This window comes from Crinia signifera, chromosome 7 (assembly GCF_055691185.1).
Source record: "Crinia signifera chromosome 7, ASM5569118v1, whole genome shotgun sequence".
In the NCBI taxonomy this organism is placed as follows: domain Eukaryota; kingdom Metazoa; phylum Chordata; class Amphibia; order Anura; family Myobatrachidae; genus Crinia; species Crinia signifera.
Window position 1 is genome coordinate 167,516,554 of NC_139223.1, and position 24,595 is coordinate 167,541,148.

At 45.9% G+C, this 24,595-nt stretch overlaps 1 protein-coding gene across 1 annotated transcript in view; it reads left to right on the forward strand.

Moving 5' to 3' along the window:
* Positions 1 to 1,832: 1,832 nt before the first annotated feature.
* COL3A1 (collagen type III alpha 1 chain) overlaps positions 1,833 to 24,595 on the forward strand; it is a 101,987-nt gene continuing 79,224 nt past the window's right edge. Inside the window, exon 1 of the mRNA XM_083154255.1 lies at positions 1,833 to 2,055. Coding sequence (XP_083010381.1) covers positions 1,974 to 2,055 — 82 coding nt within the window. The 5' untranslated portion in view covers positions 1,833 to 1,973. The remainder of the gene's footprint in view (positions 2,056 to 24,595) is intronic.

The following is a 24,595-nucleotide window of genomic DNA, read 5'->3' on the forward strand; positions in this document are numbered from 1 at the left end:
ACATGTACTGTATATAGGTGCTGTTATGCTGGTATACAGGTACATGTATACAGGTGCTGTTATGCTGGTATACAGGTACATGTATACAGGTGCTGTTATGCTGGTATATTGGTACATGTATACAGGTGCTGTTATGCTGGTACATGTATACAGGTGCTGTTATGCTGGTACATGTATACAGGTGCTGTTATGCTGGTATACAGGTAAATGTATACAGGTGCTGTTATGCTGGTATACAGGTGCTGTTATGCTGGTATACAAGTAAATGTATACAGGTGTTGTTATGCTGGTATACAGGTAAATGTATACAGGTGCTGTTATGCTGGTATACAGGTAAATGTATAGAGGTGCTGGTATACAGGTACATGTACTGTATATAGGTGCTGTTATGCTGGTATACAGCTACATGCATACAGGTGCTGTTATCCAGGTAGAATATTATTTGAATAAATTGTGTGCCATATTTATTAATAACACAAAGGAACATCATCAATGTCTGCCATCTTTTCTGATTATGACAGAATAATCCCCATTTGAAGGATGTGATCCTCCGTATGGTTACAAAATGTCCTGAGTCTTGTGAGCTCATTATTATTACTATTCATATGGCACCACAAGGGATCTGCAGCGCCCAATTCCAGATCTTCCAATCACTGCTGTGATACACACCTGTTACTGCTGTGATACACACCTGTTACTGCTGTGATACACACCTGTTACTGCTGTGATACACACCTGTAGCTGTGTGCGGCATCTAATCATGCCTGAATGTTAGGGAGACTCCTGGAATTATTGCTGATCTCCCTAACTCTCTAAAACGCCTATAAATCTCCCTAAGGCCATGCTAGGTGTGCGCAAGAAAACTTTGGTGATGTCATCACTCTCTGCCCATCCTCGGAGTTATGCTACAAGAAAATGGCCACTACTTCCCAGCACTGAGATAGCTCCATGGGGTGTGGTATAACACACTGACAGTCGGGATTCTGACAGTCATTAGCCCGACGTCGAAATTCCGACTGCACAGCGGGGGGAACGCAATGAAGCCCCTTGCGGGCTCGCTGTGCTCGTCACGCTGTGGGCAGCTCGCCACATTTTTTTATTCTCCCTCTATGGGGGTCGTCGACCCCCACAAGGGAGCAGTCGGGATGACTGTCGGAATCCCGACTGTCGGAGAGACGTCCGGCACCCGCTCCATAAAATAGGGTGCGTTGGCCATGGATGTGCGAAGGTTTAAAATGGGTGTGTAATGAAGTGCAAGAATGGGAACTTTTTTCAAAAATAGCTGCGGGTGTCTACAGCCTGGCACCAGCCAGAGCCCATTGTGACGCTTCCAAATCCCCCGTCCCAATCCATGGATCTGACATTCTGGGAGACAAACATGTTGCAATAATTACTCAGAAGATTGAGAAAACTTTTTGTGTATTGTAGTACTTCATATATAGATTTATGAACGTAGGCCTGGCGTTACGGGGGACATGTATTATGCACCTCTGTCCTATTAATGGGACACTCCTGGTGCTTATCATGTAATAAATGTGATAACATCTGCTGCCTCTATATTTAGAAGGTGCAGCGAATTTGCAGAGCACATCAGGAACATTTCTCCAGATGTGTTCCTTAAAGTATCTTCCTGTTCTGCAGGGTCAAACGCAGGTCCCCTCACAATTAACTCTCTACCCCCCTCACTTTGCAGCACGTCGCAGGGCATGCCCTATAAGGGAACCTTCAGCATTGAAGGGGTTTAATGATGGCAGCACCTCCCAAGTTTCAGAAAGGGGGCTGGAATTTAATGCATGCCAGGGATTTTGCTATTTAAGAAGAGTGCAGGGGAATCTGAGTGGCTAGGTTCTGTGTCAGGGCCCATCTGTTGTTGGGGCAGGGGAACCATTGATGGTGCTAATTTGAAAAACTTTTTTTTTTGTACTTTTTTTCCCCCTAGTCTGCACTGAGAGTCTCATGTCTAATATTTAGACATGACGAGCTTTGTGCAAATGTTCTTGGTCTCCCTCCTTGCAGTGACTTACTCTCCCTTTATTTTGGCACAGCAGCAAGAAGGTGAGTAACTGTCGCACGATCATCTGCTTCTCTCACTCACCTGGTTAGTACTGAGCATGTGAGATGCTGCAGACAGGATGAGACACCAAGTATAGACAGGACAGGAACCTGAGACACTTAATAAATCATTGTACCGTATGCAACTGCTTTCTTCAATGCAACAGGTAGCCCTGCAGTTATACTAACAGATAACATTATTAAAATATATACATATAGATAAGTAGACAGATATAGACACACGTGTGTGTGTATATATATATATATATATATATATATATATATATATATATATATACACACACAATCCAGGGGTTTAAACTGTATCAAGTTTTGCAGAGACAATGTAATCTGACTTCCCTGTAGAGATATGAGCACAATAGTAATAAAACAAAGGGCGACACTCGCTAATAAGTTGGACCAAAGTTTAACAGCGTCCAGATGTTCACTTGAGCAGTTCCATGTCCATATGGGCTCCAGGACTGCTCGGCTGCTGCTGTTGTCATGTTGCATTTCGGAAGATGTTTCTTATTATTTATAAGCAGCTTTCAGCAATTTGGATTTACTGTACAATTGCAGATATTGAGGGGATGAATCCTAATCCATTGTATTGGGTTTCTATTCCCAGTCTCCCTGAATCACTGTGTATTGTACATGTGAGTGTTGGACTAGTGTTTCGGTAAATGCTGAATGAGCATATTAGAATTAATACAGTTACACTCGTCCTAATATGCTCATAATTTGTGATTTAAGTATATTTTTGCAATTTGTTGAGTCATTTTTGTTTAATATTTGCTTTAATTAATGGTAACGGGGTAGGAAAGAACTTTAAAAAAAAAGTTTTGTCTATTTATTGTTATACTAATATTTACTCATGTTTACACCTTTATTTACATTGCGTTTTATATATTTACTTACTGTACATTGCGTTTTATACCTATATTTATGTTGTATTTCATACCTTTATTTATTGTGTTTTATACCTATATTTATGAAGTGTTTTATACCTTTATTTATTGTGTTTATTTACATTGTTTTATATATTTACTTACTGTATTTTATACCTTTATTTACATTGTGTTTTATACATTTACTTACTGTACATTTACCTATATTTATGTTGTGTATTACACCTTTATCTCTGTATTGTATGCTTGTTAATCTGTAGGAACTTTCTATACCAGGCGTTTATAAAATATAAGTAGTATTAACAGTGAACGTGTTGTCTAACGTTTCCTATCTGGTCATAGAAGCAGATATTAATGTAACAACCTGTGTTACATGTTCATAAATATTACTACTTGCATTGATGTTATTAGCAAATAGATCTGTTTAGGACCCAGTTAATTTGTAACTAGTTGGAAAGTCTAAAAGAAATAAATCTGAATGGAAAAGTATATAAAGTCCTCTATGAAAGTATCGAAGAATATTTCTACAGCTGTTGCCAAGTGACAGCACCCCCTACAGGCAGAATAGAAGTTTGGCTTTGCCAGTAGGCAACATCCAATAGGGTACAATATAAATGTTTTGGTCCATGAAGGCTGCGTTAGATTCTTGTGTATTTTATCATTAGTGAAATTTAAACAAATAACAGAATTTTGTGAAATATATGACAGTTTATAAATTTATATAAATTATATAAATTATATCTGCATCAACATTTAAAGTGTAAATGAATCGCTCACATAGTAAAACACAATCAGTAACTCTGGAATTGTCCTGCGTTGCCCATTGGGATTTGGGGGAAGTTTTGGACCTGTGCAGGGCAATTTGGTGCACGTCCAGTTACAGTAAATGTGTTTTCTGTAGGTTAAGAACACACTGCAACTTGTCCTTTGTGTTAAACCAGTGTACAGAATGAATATGTGATGACTAAGAGGACAGTTTCCATGCAGTCATATGTAGCTGTAGGGTATGAATACTTATCCTGTGCTGTAACAGCTGGAATGGGCTGTCTACAACATTCTCCCCTGTAGTCTGCAGGAAGCTGGCAGTGCTCAGTGCATGATCTCATGACCATTAATGTACTGCATGCTAGTATAGAAAAGTGCTGGGTAACGACTATTGCCTCTTTTTTTCCCCCTTTGGGTTTTGCTATTTGGACTTTTTACAGCATATGAGGATAATGCAAAGCACATGTTCTGTCAAGCTGATTTTATTATCCTTCGTGTTACAAGATGAACTATGGATAGTGCTTGTCTGATCATTTGTTATCCAGATTTTAAGCATCAGGGTCCAGTGACATTTTTGGGGAAAAGTTGTTTTACATGAAAGTACAAGCAGCCGAGGCAGTGCAATGCTGCCATCTAGTGGTCATTCTGAGTACTGCAAGAAACCAGCCACACCTAATTGGATTAAACCAGGATTTTTACTAACCTAAACAAATATTACAGTTCTGTACATACATGTTTTGGGAGTTTAGGAGTCATACTGCTGGGTCTAAATAAAAAAATAAATAATATAAAAACAAACAAGAAATTGTAATATTCTTTGCTTCTATTTTAAACTATTTTAACCCTTTGAGTGCCAAATGAATTGGTCAAAATAGGTATTAAAATTGCCAAGCAAACATTTTTATTCATTATAATGACCTGTAATTATCAAGTTATTTATTTATTGTTATCTTATATAGGAAATGTAATGTTTTTTACACACAACATTTTTTATTTGAATTTATATAACAAATGTGAACGACTCTGGTATTTTAAGCAAATATTTTGCACATCTCTCTTGGCACCCAAAGGGTTAACACTGTTTTATGCAAAAAAAAAAAGAAAAATATACAGTATGTAACATAAAGTACTATATAATAGTCCTATGCAAGGAATATTTCTGCAATGACCTTATTGTCTTTCATTTTTGCACCCTAATAAAGGCTCACACGTGTATATACTGTAGGTTAGTATAGCAGTAACCCTAACAGCAAAACTAACAGTACCAATTTGAGGTAGTAGTAACAATAATACATTATTGTGGATAGGAACAAAACCAAAAAGAACTGGTGTTGGAAATCTGATTAAGCAGTTTAATACAGGCATGTCCAAACTGTGGCCCGCCAGCTGTTGTGAAACTACAAATCCCACCATGCCTTGTCATACTTTTAGCATTCCCTAATAGCAAAACTGTGGCAAGGCATGATGGGACTTATAGTTTCACTACAGCTTGAGGGCCACAGTTTGGACATGCCTGGTTTAATACATTAAATTTCAGAACACATCAAGGAACATTTGACATGGTGACACGAATGACATTACACAGGTGAAGATTATCGTCTTCTCATAGTATTAAACAACAGAATATATTTACTGACATTTGCAAGTACTATAATGTCTAAGTCCGCGCTGCTTATGATATATATATATATATATATATATATATATATATATATATATATACTATATGGTGCTTTATAGGTATATAGATACTTTTCGTCATACTAAGTTTATAAAGTGACAGCAGATTTTATGAAAATCATTTAGTATAATTGTACAACGGATAACTAATAACACATAAACCATGAATATCTGTGAATTAGGAATAGTTAGTAATTATGGGAGATGTTTATCACAGCTTGTCCCAACCAATCAGCTCTTGTCACTTTCAGACTGTGGGGTAGATGCATCAAAACGTACAGTATAGAGAGATAAAGTGCAGAGAGGCAAGTCCAAACCAATTGGCTTCTAACTGTCATTTCTCAATCACAGCCTGTAACGTGTCAGGAGCTGATTGGCTGGTGCGTTATCTATTATATGAAGGGCCTGCCTATGTATTTATACAGTGCTGCATATTACAGTGCACCTGGAAATTGGATGGGCTGGCTCACTGTCATTCTCTCCGCAGATCACAGATCGCTGCGTCTTGGCGTTCCCATCACAATCTGTAATCTGCCTTATTGACCACTCCCATTGGTGTTACCTGGCCGCAAGACACGCTGCGGCTGTGTGCAGGGGTGCAGAGAGGGTGGGGGAGCGGGTACTACAGTAATTGCAGTACTCAGGTCCTGACTTGCAGAAGTGGCTGAGTAAGGGGCCTGGCCTAGCTGTGCAGGGGGGGGGGGGGGTGGGGGGGATGCCACCCATGATTTGCCCATGACTCCCCAAGCACCCGAACCCCACCACTGCTTTCTGCAGCCCTGGCTGTGTGGGCTAATTCTGCACCAGTTGTAGGAGAGCAGTCACTGCCACCATCCGGCTCATTCACCAGTACCAGTAAAACCATTGGATCAGTCTGTAATTGCTACGGCTGAGTTGCGTCTGCTTTCTCACACCTTGCTCTGGGGTAATCCAGCCCCCAGACCCTTCTCCTGGCTCTCACTGGCAAGGAGTTGCCTCACAGTAGTAGTAGTAGTAGTAGTAGTACGTTTATTTATAAGGCGCCACAAAGTGTCCGCAGCGCCGTACATAGCAAAAAAAAATAAAAAAAATTACAAGGTAACGTACAGGGTGTGTAGAAAGATACAGTATAAATAGGGGTATAGCTGGTAGAACTAAAATCAGCATCAGTTCAGAAGTAGGTGTCAAAATAGTCAAGGAGACCGAAGATGAAGTAGAGGAAGGGAAGAACAGGACAGGAGCACAGGTGAGGTAATGAGGTAGGGTGAGTACGTGAGGAAGGAGGGCCCTGCTCATAAGAGTTAACATACTAAAAATAGGTGGGTGGACGAACGAAATACAATAGGATAAGTAGGAACGGAGGGGAACGGAGGCAGGATAGGAGGATCAAAAGAGGTTAGGAGGAGGGATAGGCTAGTCGAAAAAAGTGGGTTTTGAGGGAGCGCTTGAAGGAGGTAAGGGAATCAGATAGCCTGATGGGTGGCGGGAGGTTGTTCCAGTGCAGGGGGGCAGCGCGAGAGAAATCTTGGACACGGGAGTGGGAGGAGGTGATTAGGTGAGAGGTCAGTCGGCGGTCAGCGATGGAGCGAAGAGGACGGGAGGGAGTGTGGATAGAGATCAGTGAAGAGAGGTAGGGAGCTGTGGAGGAGGAGAGAGCCTTGTAGGTGGTGGTGAGGAGTTTAAAGAGAACTCGGAAAGGAATGGGGAGCCAGTGAAGAGATAAACAGAGGGGGGAGGCGGAGGTAGAGCGGCGGGAGAGGAAGATGAGCCTAGCAGCAGCGTTAAGAATGGATTGGAGAGGTGCGAGGCGGGTGAGAGGTAGCCCAGAGAGAAGGATGTTGCAGTAGTCAAGGCGGGAGATGACAAGAGAGTGAATGAGAATTTTGGTCGCGTCAGTGGAGAGGAATGGTCTGATGCGTGAGATGTTGCGTAGGTGAAAGCGGCAAGACTGTGAGAGAGCACGAATGTGGGGGGTGAAAGAGAGGGAGGAGTCAATGATGACACCGAGGCAGCGCGTTTGGTCGGTGGACGTGATCTCGGTTTCACCAATGCTGATGGAGATAGTGGGAGAAGAGGGGATGTTCGGGGGATGGAAGATTAGAAGTTCAGTTTTAGCCATGTTTAGTTTCAGGAAGCGTTGGGTCATCCAGGCTGAGATGGCCGTGAGGCATTCGGAGACCTTGGACAGAAGTGATGGGGATAAGTCGGGGGAGGAGAGATAGATTAGGGTATCATCAGCATAAAGGTGGTAATGAAAACCATAGGAGCTGATGAGGGTGCCCAGAGAGGTGGTGTAGAGGGAGAAGAGGAGAGGGCCAAGGACTGACCCTTGGGGAACACCGACTGGCTGGGGGGTAGTAGGAGAGGAGGAGCTCGGAGTGGAGACGGAGAAGGAGCGATCGGAGAGGTATGAGGTGAACCAGGAGAAGACCGTGCCAGTGATGCCAAAGGAGCGGAGGGTGTTGAGCAGGAGAGGGTGGTCAACAGTGTCAAAGGCAGCCGACAGATCAAGCTGGATGAGGATAGAGAAGAGGCCTTTGGATTTAGCCGATAGTAGATCGTTAGTGACTTTGGTCAGGGCAGTTTCAGTGGAATGTAAAGGGCGGAACCCGGATTGGAGGGGGTCTAGAATGGAGTTAGCAGTAAGGTGGCTTAGGAGACGATTATAGGTCAGACGTTCTAGGAGTTTGGAGGCAAAAGGGAGGAGGGAGATGGGCCTGTAGTTGGATAGAGAGTTGGGGTCCAGATTTGTTTTTTTGAGAATTGGGGAGACAAGAGCGTGTTTGAAGGAGGAAGGGAAGATCCCAGAGGATAGGGAAAGATTAAAGAGGTGAGCCAGGTGAGAGCAGACTGATGGACTGAGACGACGGATAATATTGGAGGGGATAGGATCAAGCGGGCAGGTGGAGGGAGAAGCGGATTGAAGGATAGAGTGGACTTCAGCAGCAGTGGTGGGGTAAAATGAGGACAGGGGTTGGAAGGAGGGGAGTGGAGATGTAGGAGGGGAGGAGGGAGAGGGTGAGGTCATGGCAGCAGTGATGGCAGTCCTGAGAGAGGAGATTTTGGTTGAAAAGTAGGTAGCAAAATCAGCGGCTACGATGGAGGACGGAAGAGCTGGAGGAGGGGGGGAGAGCAAGGAGTTGAAGGTGGCGAAGAGCCTGCGGGGATTGGATGATTGGGAAAGGATGAGGGACTTAAAGTAGGATTCCTTGGCCAGAGCAAGGGCAGAGCTGAAGGAGGAAAAATGAATTTGAAATGGAGATAATCCGCAAGGGAGCGTGATTTCTTCCAGAAGCGCTCAGCAGTGCGAGAGCACTTTTTAAGGAATCGGGTGATAGGTGAGTGCCACGGTTGGGGGTTGGAGCATCGAAGGGGGATAGAGGAGGGAGGGCAGGCAGAGTCCAATGCCGAAGATAGGGTGTCATTATAGAGGGAGGCAGCGAGGTTCGGGCAGGACATGAGGGCGATTGGGGCGAGAAGAGGACACAGCGTGTTTGAGAAGGCAGCAAGATCAAGTGTGTTGACTTTATGCCGTGAGACAATGCGCTTGGGAGGGGGGGTGGGAGAGGGGGAAGCAGTGAGGGAGAAGGAGATGAGGTGATGGTCAGAAAGAGGAAAAGCTGAGATAGTGTAGTCAGTAAGGGAACAAGAGCGAGAGAAGACGAGATCGAGGGAGTGTCCTTGGATGTGGGTGGGAGAGGTAGTCCACTGAGATAGGCCAAGAGAGGAGCAGAGAGAGAGGAGTTTGGAGGTGCCAGGATCAGCGGGGATATCCAAGGGGATGTTAAAGTCACCAAGAATGACAGATGGCAGGTCAGAGGAGAGGAAGTGTGGAAGCCAGGCGGCGAAGTTGTCAAGAAATTGGGAGATAGGGCCAGGGGGGCGGTAGATTACAGCGCGTGGCGAGCGCAGCGAGCCCGCGAGGGTCGGCGGTACGCGTCCTTCGACCTTTTCATGCCCTACTATCCACTAGGGCGTGGAGTGAGAATAGAATAGTGTGGCGAGCGCAGCGAGCCACCGAGCCCGAAGCGTGGCGAGCGCAGCGAGCCCCGCGAGGGGACGCGGATACCTTCACAGGTAAACGCGTCCCTTCGCGGGCTTCCCAGGTGTCCGCGTCGCCATGGACACCTGGGAAGCCCGCGAGGGGACGCGTATAACTGTGAAGGTATCCGCGTCCCCTCGCGGGGCTCGCTGCGCTCGCCACGCTTCGGGCTCGGTGGCTCGCTGCGCTCGCCACACTATTCTATTCTCACTCCACGCCCTAGTGGATAGTAGGGCATGAAAAGGTCGGAGGACGCGTACCGCCGCCCCTCGCGGGCTCGCTGCGCTCGCCACGCTTCGGGTTCACGTTGATGGCGGGGTGGCGTCAACTACTTTTGGGGGGACATTTCAATGTTCAGGGGTGTTTTTGGCCCATTTACTATTGTTTCTATGATAATTTGGCTAAATTGAGCCATTTCACATTGTTTCCTATGGGAAATCGAATCGCATCGCATCGTTCAATATCGTGTATGTGTACGATGCGATGCGATCCGATTTCATTACGGTGCCGTACGTAGAAAACCTGGGCGCCCAGATAGGAAACAAGTACCCTATTTGCTTATGCTGTGCTATCGATGGGGTGGGGTGGTTGTGCCATCGATGGCTATGATTCATAGCAAGATTTACAGGGAGCTGTATCAATCTGTGGAGAGAGATAAAGTGGGGAGGGCTAAAGTACCAACCTATCAGCTCCTAACTCCTGCTGTGTTTGCAAAGGTGACAGAAGCTGATTGGTTGAAAATACCCCCCTCCCCTCTGGATCTTTAAATCTCCTGCACAATAATATCTGCGATCTCGAGCTGGAATTGGCTGTGGTTGGCGGAGAGAACCAGGCCTTATAGGGGCACCAGATACCTGGCAGCATTGGCATAGCTGGAGCATGTGAGCATGAGATAACCATCAAATAAAATGAGGGGTAGATGAGTGAAACCAGAGATCAGGCGCCGTGCCTGGAACTAGTAATGAAATCCAAACCCCGAAGTGACGATAAATGTAGCATTTGTCGTAGAAATGAGTAATATGGTTCTGTTGGAACGGTCGGCGACTCTTCTCCTAGAGATGGGAGCGGGTCCCGTGGCCCCATCTTCTGTTGGCTCACACACATTCTGCAACTTAATCTGGAATATGGAGCACTTAGCAATCTTGTGTCAGGCGAAGGCTTTGGCTTCAGCCCGGTGCCTCCTGGCACTGGAGGCCGCCGCGTCTGTTTCATGTCAGCCTGACAATGGAAAACATGAGATAAGTCCGGCTGGAGACGTTTGCTGCAATCCGCAGCATTGACTTTTGGCAATGTTTAGTGAACGCGAATGCCTGGGAGATGAGCTCAGAAACCACTTCCATTTTCCAGCATTTATGTCCTTGAACAATGTTTGTGTTAAAAGTAAATCACAATGTAACGTCCTGTTTCCACTGGAGACTCTCCCCACTCATGTCTGTGTAAGTTCATGCATGAGGAAGAGTCTGAGCTGGGCCTGAAACGTCTGCCCCAATAATCTCTGTTCCCATTAAATGTTTCCCTTTATGACCCTTATACATGTGCGGCAAGAACCCAGTTTTCTTTCTACATGTGAAGTACATGGGGTTACAAGCACATTTATTTTGGTACTTGTGGAGTATCACGGCTCCCATCGCATGCCATCGCATGCCATATGTAGTGGCATGAGATGGCATGCGATGAGATTTTTACAGTTTTTTTTAGCTATTTTTAGCAAAAATCGCATCGCATTGCATGCAATCAAATCGCATGTGATGCGATGCGATCGCATGCGTTTTTGCACTGAAATGCATCCAAATGCATTGAAATGTGTAGCAAACATGTTAAATGCCCCCAAATGTCATTTTTCAGAGTGTACCACCCCCACTATCAACGCGAACCCGAAGCGTGGCGAGCCCGCGAGGGGCGGCGGTACGCGTCCTACGACCTTTCCAAACCCCCACTATCCACGTCAGCGTGGAGTTAAGAATAGAAAGTGTGGCGAGCGCAGCGAGCCACCGAGCCCGAAGCGTGGTGAGCGCAGCGCGCCCCGTGAGGGGGCGCGGACACTTGTGAAGCCCGCGAGGGGACGCGTTTACCTGTGAAGGTATCCGCGTCCCCTCGCGGAGCTCGCTGCGCTCGCCACGCTTCGGGCTCAGTGGCTCGCTGCGCTCGCCACACTTTCTATTCTCAACTCCACGCCGAAGTGGATAGTGGGGGTATGAAAAGATCGTAGGACGCGTACCGCCGCCCCTCGCGGGCCCGCTGCGCTCGCCACGCTTCGGGTTCGCGTTGATAGTGGGGGTGGTACACTCTGAAAAATTACATTTGGGGGCATTTAACATGTTTTCTACACATTTCAATGCATTTGGATGCATTTCAGTGCAAAATCGCATGCTGCGATTTTTTAGCATGCGATGCACATCGTGGGAGCCGTGATACTTGACAAGTACCTTTATTTTTATTTATTACCCGTTTCTTATATCGCACAAACATATACTGCAGCGCTGTACAGAGAATATTATTACCAGTTATTATATAGCGCACACATATTCCGCAGCGCTGTACAGAGAATATTATTACCAGTTATTATATAGTGCACACATATTCCGCAGCGCTGTACAGAGAATATTATTACCAGTTATTATATAGTGCACACATATTCCGCAGCGCTGCACAGAGAATATTATTACCAGTTATTATATAGGGCACACATATTCCGCAGTGTTGTACAGAGAATATTATTACCAGTTATTATATAGCGCACACATATTCCGCAGCGCTGTACAGAGAATATTATTACCAGTTATTATATATCGCACACATATTCCGCAGTGCTGTACAGAGAATATTATTACTAGTTATTATATAGCGCACACATATTCCACAGCGCTGTACAGAGTTTATTATTACCAGTTATTATATAGTGCACACATATTCCGCAGCGCTGTACAGAGATTATTATTACCAGTTATTATATAGCGCACACATATTCTGCAGCACTGTACAGAGAATATTATTACCAGTTATCATATAGCGCACACATATTCCGCAGCGCTGTACATAGATTATTATTACCAGTTAATATATAGCTCACACATATTCCGCAGCGCTGTACAGAGATTATTATTACCAGTTATTATATAGCACACACATATTCCGCAGCGCTGTACAGAGACTATTATTACCAGTTATTATATAGCGCACACATATTCCGCAGCGCTGTACAGAGAATATTATTACCAGTTATTATATAGCGCACACATATTCCGCAGCGCTGTACAGAGAATATTATTACCAGTTATTATATAGCGCACACATATTCCGCAGCGCTGTACAGAGACTATTATCACCAGTTATTAAATAGAGCACACATATTCCACAGCGATGTACAGAGACAATTATTACCAGTTATTATATAGCGCACACATATTCCGTAGCGCTGTACAGAGAATATTATTACCAGTTTCTTATACAGCGCACACATATTACACAGCGCTGTACAGAGAATATTATTACCAGTTATTATATAGCGCACACATATTCTGCAGCGCTGTACAGAGAACATTATTACCAGTTTCTTATATAGTGCACACATATTCCACAGCGCTGTACAGAGACTATTATTACCAGTTATTTATATAGCGCACACATATTCCGCAGCGCTGTACAGAGAATATTATTACCAGTTATTATATAGCACACACATATTCCACAGCACTGTACGGAGACTATTATTACCAGTTATTATATAGCGCACACATATTCCGCAGCGCTGTACAGAGATCATTATTACCAGTTATTATATAGCGCACACATATTCCACAGCACTGTACAGAGACTATTATTACCAGTTATTGTATGGCACACACATATTCCACAGCGCTGTACAGAGGATATTATTACCAGTTATTATATAGCGCACACATATTCCGCAGCGCTGTACAGAGAATATGATTACCAGTTTCTTATATAGCGCACACATATTCCGCAGCGCTGTACAGAGACTATTATTACCAGTTATTATATAGCGCACACATATTCCGCAGCGCTGTACAGAGAATATTATTACCAGTTATTATATAGCGCACGCATATTCCGCAGTGCTGTACAGAGAATATTATTACCAGTTATTATATAGCGCACACATATTCCACAGCGCTGTACAGAGAATATTATTACCAGTTATTATATAGCGCACACATATTCCACAGCGCTATATTCCACAGCGTTGTACAGAGAATCAGTCCCTGCCCCAGTGGAGCTTACAATCTATATTCTCCACCACATGCACACGCAGACATTCTAGGGTTAATTCTGTTGGGAACCAATTGACCTACCAGTATATTTTTGGAATGTGGGAGGAAACCAGAGTACCTGGAGGAAACCCACGCAAGCATGGGGAGAATATACAAACTCAACACAGTTAGGGCCATGGTGGGATTCGAACCCATGACCTCAACGCTGTGAGGCAGTAATGCTAACCATTACACCATCTGTACTGCCCCATATATATAACACATGGTGGGAATAGAACCCATGACCTCAGCGCTGTGAGGCAGTAATGCTAACCATTACACCGTCCGTACTGCCCCGTATATATAACACATGGTGGGGATAGAACCCATGACCTCAGTGCTGTGAGGCAGTAATGCTATAACCATTAGACCGTCTGTACTGCCCCGTATATATTACACATGGTGGGGATAGAACCCATGACCTCAGCGCTGTGAGTCAGTAATGCTAACCATTACACCATCCGTACTGCCCCGTATATATAACAGGGTTGCCGACTTTGAGATTCTCCTCTCCGGGAGAAGCCCGGAGAGGAGAGTTTCAGCAGCCGCTCAGGGGGCGGGGCTTACGAGTGACATCACTAAGCCCCGCCCCCATGTTGTTAAAGCAGCTAATTCATTGATCTCCGTGGAGGGGGCGGAGCTAAAATGACGCGATTGTGCCGTTTTGGCTCCGCCCCCTCCTCTGAGACCCGAGGATTGCGGCATTTTAATGCCGCAATCCGGGGGTCAGCGGGGGTCCCCCCTGAATCCGGGAGGGTTGCCCACCCTTCCGGGGGCCGGGAGGGGGTACCCGATTTTCGGGAGACTCCCGGAAATTCCGGGAGGGTCGGCAACCCTGATATATAACACATGGTGGGGATAGAACCCATGACCTCAGTGATGTGAGGCAGTAATGCTAACTATTACAGCATCCGTACTGCCCCGTATATATAACACATGGTGGGGATAGAACCCATGACCTCAGCGATGTGAGGCAGTAATGCTAACCATTACACCATCAGTACTGCCCCCTATATATAACACATGGTGGGAATAGAGCCCATGACCTCAGTGCTGTGAGGCAGTAATGTAACCATTACACCATCCGTACTGCCCCCTATATATAACACATGGTGGGAATAGAACCCATGACCTCAGTGATGTGAGGCAGTAATGTAACCATTACACTGTCCGTACTGCCCCGTATATATAACACATGGTGGGGACAGAACCCATGACCTCAGCGCTGTGAGGCAGTAATGCTAACCATTACACCATCCGTACTGCCCCCTATATATAACACATGGTGGGAAAAGAGCCCATGAACTCAGCGCTGTGAGGCAGTAATGCTAACCATTACACCATCCGTACTGCCCCCTATATATAACACATGGTGGGAATAGAACCCATGACCTCAGTGCTGTGAGGCAGTAATGCTAACCATTACACCGTCCGTACTGCCCCGTATATATAACACATGGTGGGGATAGAACCCATGACCTCAGCGCTGTGAGGCTGTAATGCTAACCATTACACCATCCGTACTGCCCCCTATATATAACACATGGTGGGAATAGAACCCATGACCTCAGTGATGTGAGGCAGTAATGTAACCATTACACTGTCCGTACTGACCCGTATATATAACACATGGTGGGGATAGAACCCATGACCTCAGCGCTGTGAGGCAGTAATGCTAACCATTACACCGTCCGTACTGCCCCGTATATATAACACATGGTGGGGATAGAACCCATGACCTCAGCGCTGTGAGGCAGTAATGCTATAACCATTTCACAATTTACATTTAATTCAAGAGAGCTACAGTATGTGCCCAAATTTGACATTTACAATAGAACTATTTCTTTTTAAACTCATTTTACAATTGAATGCATGGGCCATTGAAATGGGAAAGTGCACCATTGTAACATATGCTCATGGTTACGACATGCAAATTCAGGAAGAAACATAAAATATAGAAAAGCCACCGTTGTTCTGTTTGTATATCTGCAGGTTACACCGGCTGATGCTGTACATGTAATAATCCACCTCTTTGTGTATCATTACACCATTCGCCCCCCCCCCCCACACACACACACACACACACACACACACACACACACACACACACACCTACATGACATGAAACGTGTCATTAAATTCTTTTGTTTTCTCCGTCTCACATTTCTTCATGTCAGAACATGGGCCAGAGACGTTGTATAATAACTTGGCAAGATATAGATACATTGTACAGGTTATCCCATATTACTGTGGGTACCCCATACATTGTACAGGTTATCCCATATTACTGTGGGTACCCCATACATTGTACAGGTTATGCCATATTACTGTGGGTACCCCATACATTGTTACCCCATACATTGTACAGGTTATCCCATATTACTGTGGGTACCCCATACATTGTTACCCCATACATTGTACAGGTTATCCCATATTACTGTGGGTACTGTACATGCAAAAGGTTTGTGAATGCTGCATTCAATAGCACTCTAAGGGGGTTATGCAATCCTCCGCCGCTATTTCCGACCAGGGAAATAGCGGTGGGACTTATTCAATACTGACTTTTCATTGAAGAGGGATCGCTGGAGAACAAACCCGACTTTAGAAGCTGTCGGGCCCCTTTTGCCGATAACAGCCGGGGATTGTCACAATCCCGGCCGCAGATTGACAATCCACAGCTGTTTACGCGGACACGCCCCCTTTTCGCCGATCGGCAGGTGGGGCATTGACTCCTGCCAGCTGATTTGCTGTCGGGCAAAATGCAGACGGGCCAGGATCACGGCTGTCGGGAGGGACCGACAGTTGTGTTCCAGGATTACATATCCCCAGAAGACTTGCTGCATACAAACACACACACAGATGCACACACATACAGTATACAGTATTTCAGAGGCACGTGCCACAAAACTCACCATGCACCCATTATACATTTTCCAGTGAGATATGTATATATATATTTTGGTACTTGTTTCCTAGCACGGTGCCCATCTTATACCATCGCATACTTTAATTAGTGGTATGCGATGGGACCCGATTTTAAGGTCCTAAGAGCCGCACTGTAAAATTTTAATATCGCATGCCATTACAATGGCATTTGGGGCAGCGGTACGCGTCCTACGAACTTTTCATACCCCCACTATCCACGTCGGCGTGGAGTTGATTCTATATAGTGTTGCGAGCGCAGCGAGCCCCGCGTAGGGACGCGGAATACATGTGAAGATATCCGCGTCCCCTCGCGGGGCTCGCTGCACTCGCCACGCTTCGGGCTAGGCGGCTCTCTGCGCTCGCCACACTATATAAAATCATCTCCATGTGGATAGTGGGGGTATGAAAAGGTCGGAGGACGCTGCGCTCGCCACGTTTGCGAGGCTCGCCACGGGTTGGCGTTCATAGTGGCGGTGGCGTTAACAATGGGGGTGCATATAACATAGTAATCACCCATTAGTATAAATCAGGGTGCATGTACAATTAAATCACCGTTTTGATCGCATCGATCGCATTTCATTCGATCTGGTTGCATGCGATGCGATCGATGCGATAAAAACGATGGCGTAAGATTAAAATCATGGGCGCCGTGCTAGGAAACAAGTACCTATTTTTTTTATTCATAACGTCCCAATTGTCAAAAATATTTTTTTTTTTTTATATATATATATACAAAAATCAGACTGTATTGTCTGGCATATTGGTCACTGAACCCCTATCCCACCTCCACATACTCACCATTTCAGCCCTATATTGGGGCTAATACTTGGGGGATAGGGGACAAAAAAGGGGGTTGCCAATGTACACATATATTTTTTACAATTTTTTTTTAAGTTGGAAGTATTTATAAATACCTCATTTGAAGTAACTGAAACATATATGGCACCTTGCATACAACTCTTTTTAATATATATATAATGCATAAGGAATGCAGTGTTAGGGGTCCATATGTTAGGGTTGTCTACAGGCCAATATGATCATCCACCACAGAGGCTTGGCCAGCCATTAACCTAGCCTTCAGAAAACATGGCTACTGCTGTGCTTGGTCTGGGCCTCTTCATTAAGATACATTGTAAATACAGGACAGAAGGCATCAGCCTGGTGTAATATAAACTCCCAGGATGGGTCAGCATACGTTCAGGGTTATTGTTGTTGAGCCTACAGTTAGCAGCAGCTGTTACTTGTGGTCCAACGTATGAGACATATTGTTACGCTGGCCTGGTGGATCTGATTCATGTGTTTGGTATGTGGTTTGTATTGTATGTGATTAGTGTTTGGTATGTGGTTAGTATGGGATTACCTGCGCTCGGAGGTCTCTTGCTTCGGTACTTGTGTATTATCACGGCGCCCATCGCATTGCATGCCACTAATTAAGGTATGCGATGCCATGCGATGGGACTCGATTTGAGCCTTTTCCCGGGCTTGAGTATTCAATTTTTAATATCGTGTTGCATCGCATGCCATTATAATGGCATGTGATGCGATGCGACGCGATCATGCCCGATTTGGGCTTATTCCCATGTTAAATGCCCCCCCCCCCCAGACCTGATGGGTAATGAATATCTTAAATGTCCCCCAATTGTTAATGCCACCCCACTATCAACACCAACCCGAAGCGTGGCGAGCCCGCGAGGGGCAGCGGAACGTGTCTTCCAACCTTTTCATACCCCCACTATCCACGTCGGCGTGGAGTTGATTTTGTATGGTGTGGCGAGCGCAGCGAGCCACTGAGCCCGAAGCGTGTCGAGCGCAGCGTGCCCCGCGAGGGGACGCAGAATATATGTGAAGTCATCCGTGTCCCCTCGCTGCGCTCGCCACGCTTCAGGCTCAGTGGCTCGCCACACTATTTAGAATCAACTCCACGCCGATGTGGATAGTGGGGGTATGAAAAGGTCAGAGGATGCGTACCGCCGCCCCTCGCTGCGCTCACTACGGTTCGGGTTGGCGTTGATAGTGGGGTGGCGTTAACAATGGGGGGCATTTAACATAGTCATTACCCATCAGGATGGGTGTACAATCAAAAATCATGGGTCTGTTGGGACATTTAACATAGGAATCAGGCATCTGGGTGCCTGTATGATTAAAAATTGGGTCCAATCGCGTCGCATCGCATGGCCATGCCATACCACGATTTTTTGGTTGTACAATGCCCTACGATGGAAAATGTGGGCGCCGTGATAATACACAAGTACCCTTGCTTCTCTAGGGGTTACCACCCTCCTGCCTGTTGTTAATATGGTCAGTGGCGTAACTAGAATTGGGACGCCCCCCACCCCGCCACTAAAATGTCTGCGCCCCCACCTGCACACACACCCCACCCCCACTCGCCCCATTCACCTACTCACCCCCTCACTGCTGAATCTTCTTCAGCCGCACTGATGATCCCGGCTTCCTGGACCTGCTGTCAGTCCTGGCGCTCCTGCTCCTCTTGTTAGAAAAGGGGTGTCAAATTCAAATTCATCGGGGGCCGCATCAGCAGTTTGGTCACCCTCAAAGGGCCGGTTGTATCTGTAGGACTATGTGTACACTCTTTATTATCATAAATTATTGTCACTGCATTCAATTATTGTATACTCAGCAGTAGCATTTCCCTCCTGCTATTGCTGTGAACTGCAGTGCATTAGGGCACACGCTGCCTGCACAGGGGGGCAGCACTCAGTCTTAGGGCATATGTCCTGCTTATTATCATGGGACACAGCAATTAATGATGGGCTGCAATGTGCCACACACACACATAGGCAGAGAGTTTGACACTTACCCGCTCTGATGCGTCCACTCCAGTCTGAGCTGCTCCACCACCAAGGACACAGCTGCGCTCTCACACAGGCGCATTTCCACCTCCCTCCTGTGAGTAGCGCTCCTCGCACTATCTATCCAGGAGTGGGGGGCAGCGTGCTCCCGGTCACTGTGCAGTGCACACTCAGCAGTAAGTGACCTGGAGCGCACAGCAGCAGCAGCACCATTCACCCCGACGGACCTGCTCTTTCCTCTCTCTGGCTCCTATACAGCAGGTGGAAGCGGAAGAGAGGTTGACGACCGTCGGCACTGCCCTAGAGGGCAAACGTTCTCTGGCTTGTAGGCTGCCGCGCATGCGCTAAAGAGGCGGCTTTCTTGTTTAAAAAAAAAATCGAGAATAAAAGGTGAAGGCTGGCGGCGGCTGCGCAGGCCACATGAAGAGGTCTGGCGGGCCGGATTTGGCCCGCGGGCCTTGTGTTTGACACCCCTGTGTTAGAATGTCCCACACACAAAATGGCTGCCGCCTTACAGTAGACAATTATGTAGGCTGCAAGAGGAGGTCTCTGCCTCCTCTAGCATCGTTAATAACTGTCTGCTGTGAAGGGGGAGGCCATTTTACAAAGTACACTCTACAGGAGGAGGAGCAGCAGGAGCACTGGGACTCGGCAGAGATGCGGCGGCGGCCCCATTAACAATAGCTTTCGCAGACCCCATGGCGTCCAACGTTACCTAGCGCCTCCAAGCAACGGCGGGGTCTGCGGAGCTATTGTTACGCCACTGAATATTGTGTTGGTACAGTAAACGGCTCTGTTGTTTCGGATAAGAACGGTAACCTTGGCTGTCTTGTCTAGGCCTTGAGGAGCAGATCCTACTCCTCTATGGTCAGCAGTACATGTATGTGCCCATCCTCATACATCTAGCCTCAATATGCCATGCAGCGGAAGAGGTCTGATCTGTGTGAGTGCCAGGTCCCGTGCAACTCTGCTGGAATCAGGCAACCTTTTTTTTTTAAATGCAACTTAAGGCCCCCATACACTAGATCGATTTTGCACGATTTCAGCCGATTACAACCATTTGGGCCGATATATTGTTTGAAAAGTGTCAAATCATTTGTGTTTTCCATTCAATATATCCGATGCGCAGTCCTGTGAGTGTCTGATAGGAGCCCCAAGGTCAGTCGTACTGCACCAGTGATTTATCAGAATCGGATGCGATATATCGAAGGAAGTTTGCCTGACATTTCTAGTCGCTCTAGCCCCCTAACCCAGCCCATCAGATATAACATGCTACAATTGTATACCATAAGATAGATCTCATGCAAGTTATCTTGGCTTGATCAATCGCTGGAGATATATCTTATGCACAAATGACACCAAAGTAATCGGATGGAATCACTCCGGGGAAGGTCCAGGGGGGAGGACCAGCGGCGTAACTATAGCACCGCAGCCCCCGCCTCCTTGGGGGGGCGCTGTGCATGTGGGGGCGCCAGGGGCTGCGGTGCTATAGTTACACCCCCCCCCCCCCAATCCCCCGCAGACTTACCTATCTCGCTGGTCCCGGCGGCTCCGTTCTTCTGCTGAGGACCACCACAAAATGGCCGCCCCCATATAGCACACAGTTCTCTGAAACTGTCTGCTGTATGGGGGCGGCCATTTTGTGGTGGTCCTCAGCAGAAGAAGAACGGAGCCGCCGGGACAAGCGCGATAGGTAAGGCTGCAGGGGATTGGGGGGGGGGGGTTTGCATGGGCGGCGGGGCGGCGGGGGACTGGGGGTGCTTGGCGGGGCGGCAGCGGGGGGGGGGCGCCACTGGGGAGGACAAGGGAAATCGCATCCGACTTCAGGGTCAGACATATCGCTGTAGTGTATGGGGACCCTTTAGTCACAATGTGATTTGACATACCAGTATGTTCAGACAGAAGAGATATTAAATAGCCTCAGACACTGACCACACTGCATATGTGTTGCTATTTATTTGGGGTCAGGTCTCAATTCTGTCCCCTACCTACCTTTCTCCCATTATCTCATCTCTAACCCCTCATCGCCTCATCTCTTTCCCCATCTCTCTGTCTCTAATCTCTGTCCTCCCCATCTCCCCATCTCTTATGCAGCACACACACGCACCGATCCCGGCGTGCGTTGTGGGCTTAACTAGCACACATAGCATCGCATCGTATGCCTTGTGCATACGATGTGCATGCGATGCGATGCTGTGCTAGAAAAAGCTAGTACAAAAAGTATGTGCAGCACATACTTTTTGTACTGTACGATGAGGTGCCGCGGGAGCGCGCACCCCATCGTACAGCATCGCACCGCCCGCATCGGTGCGTGTGTGGCCTCCTTTATACCTGGGTTACAACTGTCCCCTATCTCTCCTCACTTCTTATTAGTCGTTCTTATCAAACCCCCTCCCCCTCCCCATACACACACACCTCTAACCCAAAATACTGTAAATAAGATCAGAGACTCAGTGGGTAGAGGAATCTTACCCACACCCTCATTGACGACTAATGAGATCATTGGCTGTTTCTCTTCTGTCTTCCTACATGAGGTCCACATGAGAAAAGAGAACACCACTATAACATGCTCCTCCCGATTGGCTGGGTGGCCTGTCAATTACCAAATATTAACATGTGGGAAAGGCCATGTGGGGTTTGAGCATTAGAAACATTGCTACATTGTTACATTATATCCATTACTGACCACATCGTGAGGCTTCACACACTCTAACCAATCATAATGATGCTTCCCCACGAGGAACATGTTCTTCCTCTGTACACTTTATATTAGCAATAAGCTCAAAGACAATTGAATGTACCAACATTTAATCACAGCGGCAGGTGGAATACCCTGTATTATGTGGCCATGGCATTGAGCATGCCAAGAAGACCATCCCGGAGGATCCACTCCCACCTGGGAGGCAATGACGCACATGGATTGAGGATGGTCACTGAGAACCATAAAGTAGTTGTTACAAATGACTCTACTTTATACAGTAAGTGGTTTACAGCATCCGAACCACATCAGGAAACGCAGCCCACAGCGTTACTCAACCACAAGAAGACGTCGTTTTTGGAAATAGACACTCAGATGTTGAAAAGTTCTTCAACTGCTGCCAAAAGCGCTCTGGTCTGTTTGCCTCCCATGGCGAAGGATGATTCTTTCCAACCGGACACCTTACTCCGATATCCGGCAGCCCATTGCACCTGCTCTTTGCACCTTGAAACTGTGAAATGCCAGATGTGATGGGCAAGGGTGTGGTATGCGGCTCCAACAGTTCTGTTTCCAAAGGTCATTATACTGACATCGGCATCCTGACCGCCGATAGTCCGACAGGAAATTCATGATGATATCATCTGAGACAGCGATGCATATGATCAGTAAGACGTTCTACCTTTAGTCTATGGAGCTCCAGCCAAAGGCGCATCAGCAATCTCCCTTCTACCAAAGTCATGAGGTTCCTTCTTGCAGTCCATAACGCATGAGAACCACTTGTTTGGTGTTACATTTGCTTGCCATATGCTTGCTGTTCCTCAGTCAACCATCAGAACGAAGAGGTTTAGCAGCTGGTATACAATGGAAAGTGACTGGACTGCATCCAGAGTTGGCGGTTACTCCTATTATAGACCCCAATAAATAATAACAGATGTATTTAATAATCACGTCACACAAGAGAAAAAAGGCAAAATGTCTTACGAAGCGAACACCTCTGCGAAGCGCGTTGCGGAGTTACTAATTGTAAGATTTTCATTTAATTGTATGTTTTCATTTTGTGCATTACTAAACATTGTTCCATATTTTATTTTTGCTGTTATTTTATTGTATTTTTTTTATTATTTTACTTAAAATAAAATTTTTTAACCTTTTGTCGTTACCGTTACACAATTCAAGCCGCTTCCTCTGAGATTAGGCTTAGGCGTAAATCCAAGTGCAATTTGCACTGCAAGGGGGTGCACATGGGGACGGGGTGCACATGTGGACGTTTAGTACGTCCCGTGAACATGTATGGTGGGTAGAAATACATAAATAAAGCAGGCACTATGTTGAATATTGTATGTTCCCTGTATGCCAATTTGCATTGTAATGAGGCCCTTGGTTGTTATCAATGCAAAGTGAATAAATTAACCCCCAATCATTTATGTATTTATTTTTTTCTAAAAAGTCTTTTAAGGTGAAGGTGCGTTTGCTGATGCGCGGTAATGTAATCCGCCTGCTGGACGGTGAATGTGATATTGCATGTCTCAGACAGCCCGGTCTGGCAGATGTAAATTACACATGCAGTAACTACGCAGCTTTGGTTTTATTCCCCCTTTGATGTTGGGGTTTTCCACATCTGGATTATTACGGGGTTATAGACTGTAAAATGGCAGAATGAAGGTCTAATAAAACGCTTCTGAAGCAATCCATTGTGCCCGGCCTTCCCTCGCACAGGGTAATGTGCTTTCCTTCTGAAGCGGCGCCAACCACATCACATCAAACATCAATAAAGAGGTGAAGAGTCAGGATGGGAACCGCTTTGTTGTGTTAGCGTGCCCTGCGTCTCTTGGCATCGCCGCACCACTATATATTACCTGAATACATCGCTTCGCACAATGTTTCTTTGTTATTAAAAAAACAACAACTACATTTTATTTTAAATCCTTTGTTTCAAATCTATACATGTGTGTCGTTAGGATAATGTAAGGAAAAGGTGTGTATTTTCCTCATCAGAACTGTTTTACATAAATATGTAGGATGTACACGCTGGAAATTCAAGTATTTAAGGATTTAAACATTTGCTCTTATTCTGGTTCACTCGCAAAGGCAAATTCCTTCTCAAATAGAAAAAACCATGCTGAGCTGCAGAGAGGCAGATGTAACAGGTGCAGAGAGAATTAGATTTGGATGAGTTATTTTGTTTCTGTGCAGCGTAAATACTGTATGCATTAATTTTACACTGCAATATAGATCTCACTTTAATTAAAACCCCACCCAAATCTAACTCTCTCTGCACATGTAACATCTACCCCACCTGCAGTGCACATGATTTGGTCCATTTGAAAAGGAATTTGCCTTTGGGAGTGAATAGGAATAAGGACATACCTGCCGACTTTTGAAAACTCCTCTCCGGGAGAAGCCCAGAGAGGAATGAAAGGGGGGTAGGACGAGGCTAAGTTTCGGGGGCAGGGTGAGGCTGACGT